Genomic DNA, 19862 nt, shown 5'->3' with positions numbered 1-19862 from the left:
ATTAAATACATCAAATTTGCACAAATATAAAATATCAAGCATTCTGTACAATCAAGATTTAAGCTACATAGTTATAATGGTATATAGAATTTATTGATTGCTTAAAATCAATTGCCATCAACATACCCTTGAATTATTTTCACCTTACTCCTAAAAGCTAATCAATACAACCACATCCTCTGGGAACAAGCTCTGTATTCTCACCACTCTGTATAAAAGCATTTCTCCTGAATGCCCTATTGCATTTATTTGTGACTAATGGCTGTTTATATGGTAAACAAATGGCTGTGACCACAAAGCCAAGTTCATTCAGTAATGTGTCAGCTACATGACCTGTCAACCATACCAACCTACACACCCAAACAATCCCCAAGAGCCATTCAAGTGATGCTCAACACCCATTTGGTTAAAGATCACAATTTCCCATCATTCATTAGTCACGTTTAAGCCTTTTTTTAGAATAGTGTATTTTCACATATTAGTCAGACAATTGGGAAATACCAGTGTCAAAGCCCGGTGACCTGATGGACCAGCTCTCTCCAAAATGGCCCGTTATCAAATACAGACTAGTGGTTGTTTAATCCCATTCTGTCATTTGGTTCACTTCAGTCCTCCTCCAGCTACTAGGTCTTCCCGATTGCATTGTTTGTCAATATTGTACCTGTTTCTTCTTAAGCATCATGACCTCAAGCTAAAAAAACAAGCTTCATTTGCTCCAAGGACTGAATGGCTGGCTCTCCCTGTTGTTCTATCTTCTTTTCAAATAAGTTGCTCTTTTTCCTCTTGAAAAGTCATAGATACTTAAACAGTGCCAATTACAAAAATATTTTGTACAATTACAAAACATTTTCATTTAGTCCATTGTGATTGGGCCAACTTTTGGTTATTGCTACACATTTACTTCTACTCTCCCAGTAAATATCTACCCTTCAAGTTCTTGCTCAATTCTTTATTGTAGTTACTACTGAGTCTTCTTCCTTCAACAGCCTTTCAGGCTGTGCATTCTAGATCACAACTATCTACAACATCTTCTAACTCATTTGACTTGAGTTTCCTCTCACAATTCAAGAGAAAACAACAAAAGGGAACACAGGCTTCAGGTGAAAGCTATACTGCAATATACATCATCTAATAAATACCTGTTTTTGTTTGCATTCATTATGGTGTAAAATAGGAGGAATTGCCAGAGGAGGGAATGGAAAGTACTTAAACTCATAATCATCAAACATCCACAATTTATTTACAGCAATGGATAATCCTAAAAAAATTGAGTTATCTGCCATGACAATATTCAGCCCCTTGCTTTATTTAGAAGGTTGTAGATCCAAGCCCCACATTAAGGATCCCAGTACAAATACTTACGGACAGCGTCACAGATTTTTGCAATATCAGAGGTGCCATCCTTTGAATCAATTGTTAAACTGAGGTACTGTCTGCCCTCTCAGATAAATGCAAACTATCCACGTTGACGCCATGGCCAAGAAAGCCTCTACTTCCTCAGGAAGCTAAAGAAACTTGGCGCGTCCCCTTTGACCCACACCAATTTTTATCAATACACCATAGAAAGCATCCTATCTGGATGCATCATGGCTTGGTATGGCAACTGCTCCGCCCGGGACTGCAAGAAACTGCAGAGAGTTGTGAACACAGCTCAGCAAATCACAAAAACCAGCCTTTCCTCCATGGACTCTGTCTATACTTCTCGCTGCCTTGGTAAAGCAGCCAACATAATCAAAGACCTCACCCACCCTGAACATTCTCTCTTCTCCCCCTCCCATCGGGCAGAAGATACAAAAGCCTGAAAGCACATACCACCAGGCCTCAAGGACACCAATCCCGCTGTTATAAAACTACTGAATGGTTCTATAGTATGATAAGATGGATTCTTGACCTCACAATCTACCTCGTTATGACTTTGCACCTTATTGTCTACCTGTGCTGCACTTTCTCTGTAACTGTAACACTTTATTCTGTACTCTGTTATTGTTTTACCATGTACTACCTCAATGCACTGTTGTAATGAATTGATCTGTATGAACGGTATGCAAGACAAGTTTTTCACTGTATCTGTATCGGTACGTGTGACAATAATAAACCAATTTATCAAATTATATCATGGCTACTATTTTGAAGAAGATCACGGGAGTGCCGGATGTCTCCGGCTCCAACTCATCTCATACGGATTCCAATCGAAATATCACCTTTCACAATTTGGACGCAGCCAGGATCACAGGTGTTCAAACTATCAAGCGTTTCTCAAGGCACTGTTCTCATCTCATCCTGATATCCACACACAATGCCACGCAACATATGCTGCTCCTGACCTCTCTGCAACAACAAACTCTGTCTCAGGCAAAGTTCTGACAAAGCGCCTTCGACCCAAAACTGCTTCTCTCTCCACTGTTATTGTCTAACCTACTAAGTGTTTCCACCATTTTCTATTTTTAACTTCATCCAGACATAACTGTGTGGCCTCCCACTTGTTTGTGGTTAGAAATAACACAAAAGGGCAAAATGTTCTGAGTTGGTATTGTGCCCATAAATCAAGAGTATTGAAGTCAGTCAGGAAGGTGAATCTTTTAGAATCATGTGGCACAGAGGAAGCCCATTGGTGTATCATGTTATTCTGCACCATGAAGCTAACAAACAATTAGTACTGCTCACACTGCCAATCTTAGCACAGAATCAATCATATGATAGGCCATTCTAGTGGCAATAATTCTCTATGCATTCTTGTAAATGTACTCAAATCTGTGCGGTAGTGTAGCGGTTAGCGTAACGCTTTACAGCGCCAGCAACCCGGGTTCAATTCCGGCCGCTGTCTGTAAGGAGTTTGTATGTTCTCCCCGTGTCTGCATGGGTTTCCTCCAGGTGCTCCGGTTTCCTCCCACATTCATAGAATCATAGAACAGTACAGCACAATACAGGCCCTTCGGCCCACCATGTTGTGCCAACCTTTAAACCTCACCTAAGACTATCTAACCCCTTCCTCCCACATATCCCTCTATTCTAAATTCCTCCATACGCTTATCTAGCAATCTCTTGAATTTGACCAATGTATCTGCCTCCACCACTGCCCCAGGAAGCACATTCCACGCCTCAACCACTCTCTGGGGGGAGAAAACCTTCCTCTGATATCTCCCTTGAACTTCCCACCTATTACTTTAAAGCCATGCCCTCTTGTATTGAGCATTAGTGCCCTAGGAAAGAGGTGCTGGCTGTCCACTCTGTCTATTCCTCTTAATATTTTGTACACCTCTATCATGTCTCCTCTCATCCTCCTTCTCTCCAAAGAGTAAAGCCCTAGCTCCCTTAGTCTCTCATTATAATGCATATTCTCTAAACCAGGCAGAATCCTGGTAAATCTCCTCTGCACCCCTTCCAACGCTTCCACATTCTTTCTATAATGAGGCTTTTAGAAAAGGACACAGTACTCTAAATGTGGTCTAATCAGAGTTTTATAGAGCTGCAGCATAACCTCGTGGCTCTTAAACTCGATCCCATGACTTCTGAATGTTAACATCCCATAAGCTTTCTTAACTACCCTATCCACCTGTGAGGCAACTTTCAGGGATCTGTGGATATGGACCCCCAGACCCCTCTGCTCCTCCACACTACCCAGGATCCTGCCATTAACTTTGTACTCTGCCTTGGAGTTCGCCCTTCCAAAGTGTGCCACCTCACACTTCTCCACATTGAATTCCATCTGCCACTTCTCAGCCCAGCTCTGCATCTTATCAATCAATTCCAAAGACGTAAAGGTTAGGAAGTTGTGGGCATGCTATGTTGGCACCGGAAGCGTGGCGACACTTGCAGGCTGCCCCCAGAACACTCCACGCAAAAGGTGCATTTCACTGTGTGTTTCAATGTACATGTGACTAATAAAGATATCTGACCTGATCTTTTTGTACATTAGTTCTCATACAAATGGTGATACAGTTCTTTCTATCAACTTTCAAAGTAAATGAAAAGAGTTTTGCTGCCACAGCCATAAAATTCAAAACACAAAGAAAAATACCACAAGATTACAAGATCACACAAGAGAAAGGAGCAGAAGTAGGCCATTTGGCCCACTGAGTCTGCTCCGCTACCTCACCATGAGCTAAACTATTCCCATCTAGCCCCAATTCCTGGCCTTTTCCCCATATCCCTTGATACCTTAACTAATTAGATACCTATCAATCTCCTCCTTAAACACCCCCAATGATCTGGCCTCCAGAGCTGTATGTGGCAACAAATTCCATAAATTTATGACTCTCTGGCTAAAAAAAAATGTCTTCCCATTTCTGTTCTAAATGGGTACCTTTTAATTCTAAGATTGTGCCCTCTAGTCCTGGACTCACCCACCAAGGAAAACAGCTTAGCTACATCTACTCTGTCCAGTCCTTTTAACATTCAAAATGCCAAATCATGTTTTGTCACAAGCTTTTTTCCTCGTTGCCATGTGACTGAAAACATACCACAAAAGCAGGAGAATGACAAGGAATGGAGAACTACAAGACCACTTCACATCTCAATTCAGGTCTCTTGTGCATTCCTTACTTCATGATTGGACGTGCTTTCAGTCAGAGTCACACAGCACGGAAACAGGCCCTTTGGCCCAACTGGTCCATGCTGACCAAGGTGCCTGTCTAAGCTAGTCCCATTTGCCTGCATTTGGCCCATATCCCTCGAAGCCTTTTCTATCCATGTACCTGTCAAAGTACCTTGCAAATGTTGTTTAGTTGCCAGGACCCTAAGCTTTTGAATTCTTTCCTAAAACACTCTTACATTTCCCTCTTCTCAAAACTTACCTAGGGTCATAGAGTCATACAGCACAGGAACAGGCCCTTCAGCCATTAAATCTATAGCTACCATCAAGTACCAATCTATACTGATCCCACAACCTTCTAAGTTTTAGCAATTGAAGTGCTTATCTCGATATATTGTATTGAGAGCCTTTGCCTTCAACACCCCCTCAGGCAGTGCTGTTCCAAATTCCAACTACCCTCTGGGTAAAAAAATCCCCCTCAGATCCCCTCTAAATCTCCTAACTCTCATCTTAAATCAATGCCCTCTGTTTTAGACATTACTACTATGGGAACAATTTCTTACTGTCTGCAGAGAGCAGGCACAAAGTAGTATTTTTCTCACTGTAACAAGTGATGTGCCGCTGGGGCTGCAACCCTTTATAGTTTATATATAAGTGACTTGGGTGAAGGTATTGTTGCTAAATTTGCTGAAAACACAAAGATAAGTAAGGAAATAAATTTTTAAGAGGGCGTAAGGAGGCTACAAAGGGATACAGATAGGTTAAGTGAGTGGGTAAAGATCTGGCAAATGAAGTACAAAGTGGGATATTGTAAAATTGGCAGGAATAATATGAAAGAATCTTAGCTAAATGCAGAGAGGTTGCAGAGCTAATTTTAGATTCCTTTATCTCACGTTATTTGCACATTCTTCCATTGTTTTTGTTATTAGTTTTATCTTGCCCTGTTTGTTCTATCTGCCTTAACCATCTCCAGAGTGGTAAATTCAACAAAGAAGTTTCTCGTGAATTTCCTACTTGAATCATTTGTGTCCACATTGTACTGTATACATGGCCCCCATTTTGGACTACTTCATAAATAGAATAACCTCATCTGTTATTATCCTTCCAAACCCTTTCATAAATTTAATAATTTCTATCTGGTTACCTCAGTTCCTTCTCCCTCCTGGAGAGAAGAACCCTAGTGTGTTTAACCATTCCTGAAAGTTAGTTCGCTGAAACTTGTCCCACACCTTTCCTGCCGTCTTTGCACCCTTCTTATAATACAGAGAACAGAACTCCACACAGTGGTCCATGTGTGGTCTTATCAACATTCAATGCAACTTTATTGTAGCTTCCCTGCTTTTCAAATCTATTTCTTTTGAAACCCAGTGTACTGTATCAGATCAGATTTATTATCACTTTATTATCACATCACATTATGTTGTGAAATTTGTTGTGTAGCGGCAGCAGTGCAATATTATGCAATATTTTTTGTAGCTAGAAACAATCTGCTGGAGGAACTCAGCGGGTCGAGCAGCATCTGTGGGAGGAAAGGAATTGTTGACATTTTGGGTCAAAACCCTGCATCAGTATTTTATGTATTTGCAAACCTGTATAGCTACTTTTACCTTTTCCAAGCAATAACCTTTCCAGTCCTATCACTGTAAAACTAGTGGTACGTGGTGTTCTTGTTGTAAAAATTGTCCAGCTCCTTACAGCAAGGAAAAGATATCCACTGAACAATGAACTGCCATAGGCAGATGACTTACCTTCTTGCCATTGACATCACAAGGAACTTATTGATGAGTTTTGGAATTTGTTACTTTTGAACATTGACTATCCATTAAGCACATCAGGAGGTTAGCACATGCATTCAACGATGTAAATACAATGCCCAGATCTCAAAATTGAGTCAGAAAGGAAAATCAAATATGAAAATGGCCAGTGCAATGTCATTCAAACTTTCTAGCTCTGATTAAGAACAATTTAACTTGTTGTTTCATTCAATTATCTTCAGAGAAATTTTAAAGTTTGGTTCCATTTTTTCCCCCTACTTCTCCTTGTATTCTGCATTTCTTTCAATCCATTTTTGTCCCTTTCTCTATATTGCTATTTTGACTCTAATTCACTCTTTATCCCTTCTACTTAGTCCCTTTGTTTCTTTCAAAATGCTTAAATCTCTATGGTTGAGGCTGATTGCTCATTAAGAAACCAGATTTTGCTCTGCCCTCTCTGCACCATTCTCAATTTGCATTATCAGATTAAAAACTTTGAGTTGTAACTTGAGGGGAGGTTCACTGTGGGATAACCTGACCACTGTGAGTGTGTAATTGGCAGAGGTTGTTTGCAGGGGGTAACACATGAAGTGAGATTGAACTGCATTAAGTTTCACTTCTCAGAAAGAGGTGGACATGAGCTGAGCTTGCTTCTGGAACAGGCTAAATAAACCACAGGAAACAGACACGCTATTGAAGGTTTAGTTTGCACATCATAACGCTAACACATCAAAACTACGTTTATCTGATGTACAGCAGATGTCTTTAGTGTTAGTGATTTGAACCTGGTACAACATCACAAAATCAGCGATCTGGTCCAGCTACAGAGAGAAATTACGGGCGTTCAGTGTGTAAGTACTAACACTCAAAGTTTGAGAAGTTTATTGTGGTATATATGTAATCATTTTCAGAATGGATGACTTTGTTTAATCTTGGAAAAGAACATTTTGTTTTTTATTGTGATATATTTCTGTTATAATTTTACATTCAGGAATATTTCTTAAATATAAACAAAACCTTTGTATATAATGCTTTTGAGAGTTTGCACTTGATAAAGTATGTGGGAATTGTGAAACATTTTTCCAAAAGAGTGCTGGAGACTTTAATTTCTTAAAAGTGCCTCTGAATGCACAAGGTTAAAAAATTCTCAAGATATTTCTGAAAAGGCTTTAGAAGAATGTCAAATTGGGGCAAATAAAGCCCAGATAATTCAGTGGTATTAAAAGCAGTACTTTAAATCAAAAGTAGCAATCACGCAAATTCCTCAAAAAATAAACTATGCATTTTATACGATGGAGTAACATACTTCAATCAAAAAATATATGATTATTGTTGAAGAAACAATATCATGGCAAAAGCTTCAAATGTTTGTTACACCGCACTAAGATATGAGACTTATTACTCTCCTATTCTACAAGTAGTTAGATTCTAAATTTTAACAGGGACTCTTGATAAAGTAGAGGCAGAAACATAACTCAAGAGGAGTAACCAGAAGACAACTTCATGTCATCCTCCGAAACCTTTCAAAGCAGTGTTAAGCTGAGATCATAAGCTAATTGCAACGAGAATGGGGTACAGAGGGTATGAGGAAAAGACAGAGGCTTGGAACACTGTGGTTGAAAAGTGGGGGCGGGAAGGGGCTGTTTGAGGTGGGAAATTTAGAAAATGGTAGGGGAACTACCAAGAAATAAATAGAAGTACAGGGTTACACCAAAGGTTTCAGGATTATTAATGCAAGGCTCTTCTAAGTACAATGTAATATTGCTGTAATAATTTCACCACTTGGTTGTACTATAAGAATGGAATTGGTGTGAAGTTAAGAACTATGTTGACGAGATCATAAAGTTAAATGTTGATTCTGATTAATGCAGTCTGCAGTGCGCTCAATCTGCACTGTCTCTTCCATATATACTGACAGAATAGAGCAACATTTGTGTTGACTTCCAACATTCATATGAATTTATTTTAAAAAAAAGAACATGAAACCACTTATTTAAATGCATTGAGCGTACACAGATTAAATGATGTAACTACGTTAATACATTTTACACTGAATCACACATAGTTAAAAAGTGAAGTCCAGGGAGTTAAGTAACACAGCCAACATAGAAACAGCCCATTTGGCCCACTTGGTCCATGATGTTCACACACCTCATGAGCCTCTTCCTAATTCTTTTCATCTTCCCCATCAGTGTACCCTTTCATTTCCTTCCCCCTCATATACTTAGCTAGTTTCTCCTTAAATTAGTCAGAAGTCACCAAGTGTTCAAAGATACAGTTCTTCCATGGTTCCATATCTTCTGTAAAAGTGGGTCCGGTACAGTAGCCCCGGGAACAAATAATGAAACATTTCTTAAACGCAATATTAGCTGTTTTCCTTCCTTCTGCTCCATATCAAGTCATCCTATCCTGTCCATAACTCTTTCTCTCAATAATTTGAAATACCTAACCCTTGGTACTTACCTGACAGCTTTTTCCAAGTCCATGAGTTTTGATTCTTCTCCATCCTCCAATTCAAGCAAATGATCTTACTGTCATGGAATTACACAGCACGGAAATGAGCTCTCTAGCCCATTGAGCCTGTACCCCTACCAAGCACCCATCTGCACCATTCCTACATAAATCCCACTTCATTCTTCCCAGATTTCCACCAATTCACCTAGATTCCAGCACTCGCCCAAACACTCAGGGCAATTTTTGTGGCCAATAAACCTACCAACCCACACGTGTGGGAGGAAACTGGAGCGCCCACTGGAAACCCAAACAGTCACAAGGAGAAAGTGCAAGCTCCACAAATACAGTGCTGGAGGTCAGGACTGAACCCAGGTCTCATGAGCTGCCAGCAGCAGCTCTACTAGCTGAGACACCTTGCCAATCTTCTCTACATATACACAACCAAGTGGTTATAGAATTTTATCCCATTGTCCCTTCACCTCTTTTCAAGAACCTAAGTATGCTGGTTATACTGAACAAGCCTCTTAATGCTCCACCACACTTTACCCCATCAGGCGAGCATTCTATTCCTTTCTTCCTTTTGTGTTTATCTATTATCTCGCTTTCCCTGAAATGCATCTATGCTCATCACTTGAGTTACTCCATTACATTGCAAGTTCTGCAGTCTCTGAGTAAAGAGTCTATGATCACTTAAAGCAATGCTCCTGAATACTAATTACATTTAGTAGTAACTACCCTCTACTTAATGACCATGAGCTTTGGATTCTTCTCCGTCCTCCAATTGAAGCAGACTGATCATTTGCACAATTTAGTGGTTTCAGAATTTTATCCCATCATGAGCTTTCAAGAGAAGAGAGCCCAAAACTGGTCAGTCATTTCAGAGGTGTAACCTGTCAGCTCTAGAATCATCATTTTGAACCTTCAATGAACTTCCTCCAGTGCTGCTACTTTTGCAATACATAGATTGGAACTGCACATAATATTCCCATTGTGGTCTAATCCAGGTTTGACATGGGTTACGGGACAGATGGAAAGTGAAGGGCTGACTAATCAAAGGTGTTAGATATGCTTGTGACAGAGACACATGAGACTACAGATGCTGGAATCTGGAGCAACACAAGATGCTGAAGGAATTCAGTGAGTCAGGCAACCTCTATGGAGTAAAATGGATAGACCCTTCTCAACCCAAGTGTCAATTGTCCATTTCCCTCCACAGATGCTGCCTGATCCATTTAGTGCCTCAAGAATCTTGTGTGTTGCTTATGACATAACCTGTTGGCCACTTGTGCCAAGATGACAGCTGTCCGTAGAGTCTGAATATTGCAGTGATGGATTATGAAAACAGGAACAATGTAGTCATAACCAAAGCAAGAAAGATTTGCATGACTGGAGGTAAAAAAAAAGTGAGCATTTTACTAAATGAGAAACAAATGAATCAGGCACAAAAATTTCCAAATCTGAGGAATATAATAAATGAAGATGGCAGGTGTTGCTTGGAGGCAAGAGCTTGAAGATTCACTTCCCTTGGTATGATGAAATTTCTTCACTCCTGTCCTGAATGACTGACCCCCTTATCTTAAAACTGAGACCAATAGTTCTATCTCCACAGTAGGGGTAAAAATCAATTCTGCCTCTACCTCAAGTTCTGAAGAAGTTTTATGTTTCAATGAGATCACTTCTCGTTCTTCTAAACGAGAGTGCAGGCATAACTTCTCCGCATATACCAAACCCACCATCCCACAATCAATCTGGTGAACCTTCACTGGACTTCCTCAATCGTGAATAAATATTTCCTTAGATAAAGAGACAAGGTCATTGGGGAGGAGGTACAGGAGCTTGAAGACCCACGCTCATTGTTTCAGGAACAGCTTCTTCCCCTCCGCCATCAGATTTCTGTATGGTCCATGAACCTCATTATTCCCATTTTGTACTATTTATTCACTTTTGTAACTTAGGTAATTTCTATGTCTTTATGTCTTGCACTGTACTGCTGCTGCAAAACAACAAATTTCATGACATATGGCAGTGATAATAAACCTGATTCTAAAAGTAGGGAGACCCTGAATTGTAAACCAAATTCCTGATATGATCTCATCAGGCCCTATATAATCGGAGAAACACGTCCCACTCTTTTACTCAAATCCCCTTGCAAATCAAACCAACATATATTTGCATTCCTTGTTTGCTTTGTTTTGCATTGCTTGCTGAACCGGCACATTAACTTTCAGTGATTCATGTGCAAGGACACTAGTGTCGCTCTGAAAACCAAGACCTTCCAATCCCTCACCATTTAAAAAACATTTTGCCCTTCTTTTTTCCCTACCAAAGTGAATGACCACAAGACTAAGATCACAAGACAAAGGAGCAGAAGTAGGCCATTCAGCCCATCAAGTCTGCTCCACTACTTCACCATGAGCTAAACTATTCTTCCATCTAGCCCCAATTTCTGGGGCCCTTTTTCCCCATACCCCTTGATACCCTGCTAATTAGTTACCTATTAATCTCCTCCTTAAACACCCCCAATGATCGGGCCTCCACAGCTGTACGTGGCAACAAATTCCATAAATCCACGACCCTCTGGCTAAAGAAATTTCTCCGCATCTCTGTTCTAAATGGGTACCCTCTAATTCTAGGACTGTGCCCTCTTGTCCTGGACTCATCCACCATGGGAAACAACTTAGCCACATCTACTCTGTTCAGTCCTTTCAACATTCGAAATGTTTCTGAGGTCCCCCTCATTCTTCTGTATTCCAATGAAAACAGTCCAAGAGCCGAAAAACGCTCCTCATATGTCAACCTTTCATTCCGGGAATCATCCTCGTAAATCTTCTCTGAACTCTCTCCAACATCAGTACATCCTTTCTAAGATAAGGGGCCCAAAACTGCACACAGTACTCCAAATGAGGTCTCACCAGTGCCCCACACATCCTTACTTTTATACGCTATTCCTCTTAAAATGAATGCCAACATAGCATTTGCTTTCTTTACCACCGACCCAACCTGGAGGTTAACTTTTAGGGTGTCCTGCACGAGGGCCCCCAAGTCCCTTTGTACTTCCAAATTTTGAATTTTCTCCCCATCTAGGTAATAATCTGCCCGTTTATTTCTTCTTCCAAAGTGTACAACCGCACATTTTTCAACTTTGTATTTCATCTGCCATTTCTTTGCCCATTCTCCTAAACTGTCCAAGTCTCTCTGCAACCTTTCTGTTTCTTCAACACTTCCTGCTCCTCCACCTATCTTGGTGTCATCTGCAAACTTAGCCACAAAACCATTTATTCCATAATCTAAATCATCTTTCCACATTATATTTTATCTGTCATATCCTTGCCTCTTTACCTAGATTGTCCATGTCCTCCGTGAAGCCTCTCTGCATTCACCTCAAAGTCCACACTGCCACCTAGTTTAGAATTAGCAACAAACTCAGACGCATTAAACTCAATCTCCTCATCCAAATCATTACGATAGTTAGTGAACAGCTGATGGTCCCAGCACTTCTCCCTACAGTACCCCACTTGTCACAGCCTCCCAACCCAAAAACAACCCATTTGCTGCTTCTGTTTCTGTCTGGCAACAAGTCCTCAATCCACACAGGTATATTATCGCTAGTACATGCATTCTAATTTTGCTTAATGATCACTGTGTGGCAAAATCCTTCCGAAAGACTAAACACACTAGATACAGAGGTTTACTCATGTATTCTGCTGGTTACTATCTCAAAAGATTTATCAAACTTTCCCTTTCATAAATCAATGCTGACTCTTCACAATCTTATTTTATTTAGAAATCTTGTTACCACTTCCTTAATAATAGATTCCAAGATTTTCTCCATGACTGATTTCAGGCTAACTTGTCTCCAGTTGCCTGCTTTCTCGCTTCCTGTTTTTTTTAAATGTGGGGTTACATTTTTTTACCTTCCAAGTTGTAGGAAGCATTCTGAATTCTCTGGAATTTTGGAAGATGGCAATCAGTGCATCTACTCTCTCCATTATGTCCTCCTTCAAAATACTGGGATGTGGATCATCAGGTCCTGGGAATTTATTGCCTTTCAGGCCCATTAATTTCTCTGTTACCAATTAGTTAGCTAATGCAAATTTCTTTGTGCTCCTAATTTATTCTGCATGTGCAGTTCTCCACTATTTCTGCATCACCTTCCATGATATCTGTCTACTTTCTCTGCCATTTCCTTATTCCTCAATGTATTTTCCCATTTCAGTCTATAAGGAATCCACGTCAATTTTTGCAAATCTTTTTACATATTCAATGAAACTCTTACTATTTGATTCTACGCTTCTTGCTGGGCTACTCTCATATGCTGCTTTCCACGTCAATGCCTAGTCTTCCTTTGCTGAATTCTGAAATCCTCCAGCTTACTGTTTCAGCTTGCAATGTTACAAACCTTTTCCTTTAATTTTTCTTGATCGCCATGGCTGTCTCATTTTGTGTTGCTGACTAAGGTGAGGCTGCGCTTCAGGAGAGTTGTGAGAAACAATTGTGGACAAATAAGGAAAGTAATGAGAAAATATTGGCAATGACGGAAAGAGGACATATACAGATAAATTGCAAAGTGATCAAACTGAGCATTTACTTTATGTGAAAGAGATATTAGAAGGATGGATGGAAAAGCAAAGGCCAAGAGAAAGGTATTGAAGAACGCTAATTGATCACTTTATAAAATGGAAGATTGTTAAGAGAGAAGCACAAGCCAGTGTGAGTTAGACTGGAAATACCAAGCCCAGTCCTCTGACAAACAGAACAGAAATGAAGTGATTTATTATACATTTGTTGTGGGTTTTGCAATCTTTAGACCCTTGAAATTACTTTAAGCACAGCCAGAAATATTCCTTTTTATAACGAAGCTCATTTTAAGAAAAAGTGATTATTAATAACATTAACATTCTTAAAACAACTTGCATTTATACAGCATCCTCATCATCATAAAGTATCTAAAGGTGCTTTGCAGGACTGTTAGCAAACAATATTTGATGCTCAACCACACAAGGAAACATTTCTGCAGGTAGCCAAAAATTCGGTCAAAGACATGTTGATATGATGTCTTGAGAGAGGACAAGAACAGTGAAGAGATTTAGGGAGGGAATTCTTTAGCTGGTAGAAAGAGCCACCGCTGATGAAGCAGTGAAAATCTGTGATGTCTGAGCAGCCAGGAATCGAGGGACATAGAGATGTTGGAAAGTTGGAGCCAATTCCAGCTATTGTGTCCATGAACAAAAGAGACTGACAAGAAATTAGAAGTATACTTGTAAGCTGGTACAAGCAATACCAGACAATCTTGTCTTGCAAGTTTAGGATTGCACATTTTCACATTACATATGAAAGCTTGTATTGGTAGTGAAAGCAGCAAGCAGAATCCAACATGAATGTTTCCCAATCATCTTATCTGAACATTTCTTCCTTTTGCTATTTCACTGCTCACATCTGTTCCCCACCCTCCTCCCCCCATTTTGTTATTTTCTACTATTGATACTCACTGACCAGACTGTATAAAACCTCCTGGGTATAACAGGAAGAAACAAATGTACTGATACAGTACCTTTCATAACTTTGCGATGTATCACAGCACTTTGAGGATTAAGTAGCTTTTTCACGAAATCTACTCACGGCTGTTATGCAGAAAGCATGATAAGCAATTTGTGATCAGCTCTCTCTCACACAACAATGCAATAATGATTCAATAATAAGCTTCTACAAGCTTCAGATTTTATTATAAAGACCCTGATGTTGCATTACCCTTGATTGGTTGTTCCAATAAGGACAACACGATGCAGGAGTTAATGGTGCTGCCTCACAGCGCAGTAACCTTGGTTCAATTTCTACCTTCAGTGCCGACAGGGGGTCTCAGAGGAAAAATTAACTCTTGTTTCTCTTTCCGCAGATGCTGCCTGACCCGCTGAGTATTTGAGCATTTTCTGTTTTTATTTCTGACCTCCATTGCTCTCTATGTTGAGTCAGCATGTTCTCCTCGTGACCTTGAGTTTCCCCCAAGTGTGCTAGTTTTCTCCCACATCCTAAAGACGTGCTGGTTGGTAGGTTGATTGGTTACTGTAAGTTGTCCCTGGTGCACATGGATGGTAGGAAAATCAGAGTTTAATGATGGGCTTTTGTGAGAGAGAATAGATTTCAGAGCAATAAGTGGAGGAACAAGATTGATGGGAAAGCTCTGAAAGTCATCTTGGACTCAATGAGCTGAATGAGACATGTATTCCGCTCCCAGGTGAGCATCTTCCCTTAATCACCTTCAGTTATTCCAGTTTGTCATTCTGTTCCTTGCAGACCAAATCCTATTGCTTTTGTCCCAGGCTCATCCCATTCCAGCTCTGCAAGAACAAATACTTTCAGTAAACACTGCAACTAACTGCAGAGCTACACAATGGTTTAGCCTCCAAGCAACACAGTGTATCCTCCTGCCTTTTCATTGCTATTTTGTTGGAACTCCTGAAATGCCTCAGGTAGCTTCAGATTATTTTTTTAAAAATATTTTATGTCTGAATGCAGACCAGCCTTTGTTGTACTTAATAATATTAACATAAAATTTACAGCTCAGGCTAACTGTTGGATGAGAGTTTATGCACACCACTCAAGTCTTCTTCTCACCCTCTAAACCAGTCGGTTTATCTATACCTTTCTCCTTTGCACACTTATCCCCCTAAATGCATCATTGGGGTATTTACCCTAGATCTTCTATGTAGTAGCAGGTTTTACACTCACACTTCTGTGAGTAAAGCTAACTGTCCAAAATTCTTTATTGGATTTACCAGTAATTCTCATATATTTATGACCTTCAGTTTTGAACCCTATTACAAGTGGAACAACATTATTAAAATTTTTCTTAATCTTAAAGAACTGCAGAGGGTAATTAATGAAATAAGTTTAAATCGACAGCGTAACTTGCTGTAGGCAACATCCTAGATTTAAGTACTAAAGGGCTCAGACACCTATAATATTTTTTCAAGTGTACATTCAAGTTCCATTTCAATTTTGCTTCATTCATGAAGAAATTGAAATCAATGGCAGTGTCATGCACAAATGAGAGATTTCTGGACTGAATGGTTCCTCAACTTGCAGCGAGGCTCATCATTTTGTTGCATACATAGCTGTGCCAGAAGCCATTCTAAACTTACACAAGAGGTAAAAACAGGAAGACTCCTTTCAGCGCCTCAGACAGATCATTGAGATCATAACATGTAAAAAATGCCCCTGCTCCAGCTTGTTTGCAAATTGCTTTGTCCTTTACTTGCTGAATCTCTTACCATTGGAAACAAGTTCTCCCTATTTACTCCTCCAAAACCATTCATAATTTTAACATCTCTCTTCAATCTCCCTTTAACTTCTTTGGTTTAAGGCGAACAATTTCAGCTTCTTCAGCCTCTCTACTTAATCAAAAGCCTATATCCCTGGAATATGCATAAATGTACAGAGTCTTTCTCATAAAATAATTCGAGTTACACTTTTTGTTTGGCCATCAAGTCGATATATTGTCCAAGCTTTACCTCTTATACAAAACCAAAAAAAGTTGTGTTTGAACAACAAATAAAAGTCAACCACAAGGTAAGCTAAAAGGTTTATAAAAATAAAATAAGCAATCAAAGAATCAGCAGAGGAGGCTATTTGGTCCTTCAGACTTGTGCCTTTTCTATGAAAGAACTCTTCAATTGGGCATATTCATCTTGCCCTTTATTCATAGCCCTGCAAGTTTTAGTCTCCTTCAAGTATTTAATGTTTCCCTTTTGGAGCTTATTAGTGGAAGTACTTCCATAAATACTTCAGCCCTTGCTTTCCAGGTCATAACAACACACCACGTACAACCATTTATTAAACCATTGCCACAGTACAAATGGTAAATGCCTGCTAAATCCTGAACTAAAACTAAGATTTGTTTCTTTGACAGAGCTGTAGGAGTTCCAGTTTCCAAGGAAGCAGTGGGAGTGATTTTGACCATGAATCATTCAATGGCTAATAACAACACTTCTGCAAATGGAACCAATGAAGGATGTGACCTGTATATTCACCGTAATATAGCCAGGATCCTTTTACCTCTGGTCTACTCCATCATTTGTATAGTTGGCATCTTTGGGAATATCCTAGCCATAATGGCCATAAACAGAAAACAGAAAAAAGTCAATTCAACTACACTTTATTCCATGAATCTGGTGATCTCAGACATTCTGTTTGCAGCTGTTTTACCTGCACGAATAGTGTACTATGCACGTGGATTTAACTGGCCATTCGGTGAAGCACTTTGCAGAATAACTGCACTCATTTGTTACAGCAACATATACGCTAGTGTCAGCTTCATGACCTGCCTAAGCTTGGATCGGTTCATTGCTGTTATATATCCATTCCGCTATTCCAGGTTCAGAAACATCCATAATGTCAAAAAGGTCTGCATTGTCATCTGGATCATCATACTTTGCCAGACAGTCCCACTGCTACTGATAACAATGTCTAAAGAAGTTCAAGGCAACTTTATAACATGCATGGAATATCCAAATTTTGAAATATTGCCAAATCTTCCAGAAATGCTTCTTGCTGCTTGCATTGTGGGTTACATCTTACCCATGTCCTTTATGCTGTTTAGTTATTCTAAAGTCAGTTCAAAACTTGTTAGGACAGCAAAACAGAACCCTTTAACTGAAAAATCAGGACGAAACAAAAAAGCCAACAACGTTATCCTACTTGTCCTTTTCGTGTTCTTGGTATGTTTTCACCCCATACCACGTGGTCATTATGCAGCACATGGTCAAAAAGCTGCCAGTACACACCAAACTGCCAGGAACAACAGCATTTTCAAATGGCTCTCCATCTGACTGTTTCCATAATGAACTTCAATTGCTGCCTGGACCCCCTTCATCTACTTCTTTGCCTGCAAGGGCTACCGAAGCATCGTCCTCAAGATGATTCAAGCGGCCAGTTAGTGTGTCCATTTCAAGTGGAATTAAGTCTACAGCGGACAACTGCTCACCTAGCACAGGGAATCACCTGCACACAGCGGGGACAGCTTCTGATACCAATTTATAAACAATCTGCTTGAAATTGCTGGACAAGTCCAGACAAATAAACCACTGTAATTTCATTGATAATTGGATCAAGTCCTCAGGGTATGTATTACCCGAAACACATTCAGTCCCACCACTGCCATGGCTGTAATGTGTATTATCCACAAGGTGCACTGTAACAACTCACCAAGGTTCCTTCGACAATCTCTCTCAATCTTGCAACCTCTGCCCCCCAAAGATGAACAATGGAACAAGCATATGAGAAGAGCAGAAGTATTATTTGGAAATATGTCTGCTGTTTCCTCAACATCATTGGATCAAGATTCTGGAACTTGCTGCCCAACGGCACTTCACTGGGTGGACTGTAGTGGTTCAACAAGACTGCTCAACAACAATTCGTGCTGAACAATAAATATTGACCTTGCCTTTAACACAATGATAGATAAATGAGGAGAAATTCAGTTGTTCTGTATATCAAGATATATATATATAGTGTATATAAATACATTTTAGTCGTTTTAATTTATATTTGTAGCTTTCCTCTTTCCTTGAAATTTAGTTACATAATATAATCAAAAGGGGGAATGTCAATAATTTTCCATTTGTCTGATCCATGACATCCATCAGGGCTCATAATGGTGTGGGATTTATTCGTCTTGACTGGAGTTACACAGTGACCTTTGCTCTAAGTAGTTTCTCATTCAATTTAACATAGCAGCTGCAATAACATTGCACATCTAAATGTACCCCAGGAAGATGTTGCTAAAACCTTCATCCTTTGTCATGAAGCTTCACTATCCTCATGTATCCCTGGTCATATCTTTAGACTGCAGTAAATCTATATCCTTACTTGCAAAAAATCCCATTTACCCTTCACCTCTGCGATTAAGTATCAACGCTAGCTTGCTAGCTTACTAGCTTCCTCTTATCAAAGTCATTCTCCTTTTCCAATCCTTCCATGATCTTGGCTCTTCTTATCTCAGTAATGTCCCACAATACTATCCTTCAAGATCTCTGTGCTCTTTCAATCCTGGCCCGTCATGCAGCCCAATGTTCCACCATAGATAACCTTCTTTTCAGTGGCCAAGGTCCAAAGCTCTGAAATTCTGTCCCAAAACCCATTTGCTTTTCCATATCACTTTACTTCCTTAAGATGCTGCTTAAAAGCTACCTCTTTGACCAAACTTTTGGTCATCTTCCCTAATGCCTCCATATGTGGCTTTGGCCCAGATTTACGATGTGCCCTGGGGCATTTTTCTGCAATAAAGGTGCTATTTAAGTACAAGCTGCTAGACTACTTATGAGCTGGAAGTAACTTCTATTAAATGCTTTTGCTTCAGCCTTGTGTATATTAAATTCTTAAATGACATTGCTGACTGTAATTACCTCTATTCTACTGCTAATCTATGCAATGTTAATAACACTTCTTCAACAAAATGTCCACAATATTCTTCACTGATAATTACTGAAAAAAAAAGAAATAAAGATCTGTATTTCCATCGTACCATTCACAATCTCTGGATGTCCAAAAGCACTTTATAGACACTTAAGTACTCTTAAAGTGTAGTCACTACTGTAACATAAGAAACTTTCAGATAGCAAGCTCCCAAAAATAGCAAGCGAACAATGACCAAGTAGCCTTCATCTCAGAGATGTAATAAGGAATTCCCTACTTCAGTAACGTTTTTATGGATGGCATCTAGTGATACTCTTCCCTATCCTTATTGAAATCCTACAAAATTTAAGTGATTTCTATTTGGTCATCCAAGAGAAAAGAGAGACAGCTTCTGCATAAACCTGTGGCTAGGCTTGCCCACTCAGGTGGATATGAAAGATCCCATGACATTACTTTTAAAAGTAGGGGATCTCTCTCTTAGATGTCTGTCAATATCACTTTCAACCAACATCACTGACTTATAAAATTCTGAGGTGGTTTGACAGAATAGAGGGTGTTTCACAAGGAAGTCTAGCACAAAGTTTCAGAATACAGGGCTGCCCATTTAAGGTGAAGATGAGGAAGAATTCATTTCTCAAGAGAGACTGAATATGAGGATTTTTTTATCCTAGATTGTTGTGGAAGTTCTCTGAATTTATTTAGGAGCCAAAATA

At 39.6% G+C, this 19862-nt stretch overlaps 2 protein-coding genes across 5 annotated transcripts in view; one reads left to right on the top strand and one right to left on the bottom strand.

The window, feature by feature from the left end:
- Nucleotides 1–19862, bottom strand: part of ubac2 (UBA domain containing 2) — a 153880-nt gene that overhangs the window by 75925 nt on the left and 58093 nt on the right. The window lies entirely within an intron of this gene.
- gpr183a (G protein-coupled receptor 183a) lies at nt 6934–19217 on the top strand. The gene is given in 6 exon segments (XM_052025626.1): nt 6934–7136; nt 16646–17459; nt 17461–17519; nt 17521–17599; nt 17601–17657; nt 17659–19217. Coding segments are annotated over 5 exon segments (1077 nt in total). The 5' UTR covers nt 6934–7136; nt 16646–16694; the 3' UTR covers nt 17776–19217.

Source organism: Pristis pectinata, chromosome 11 (assembly GCF_009764475.1).
Source record: "Pristis pectinata isolate sPriPec2 chromosome 11, sPriPec2.1.pri, whole genome shotgun sequence".
Lineage (NCBI taxonomy): Eukaryota > Metazoa > Chordata > Chondrichthyes > Rhinopristiformes > Pristidae > Pristis > Pristis pectinata.
Note: the sequence above shows the minus strand (reverse complement) of the source record. Positions and strands in the feature narration are given on the sequence as shown.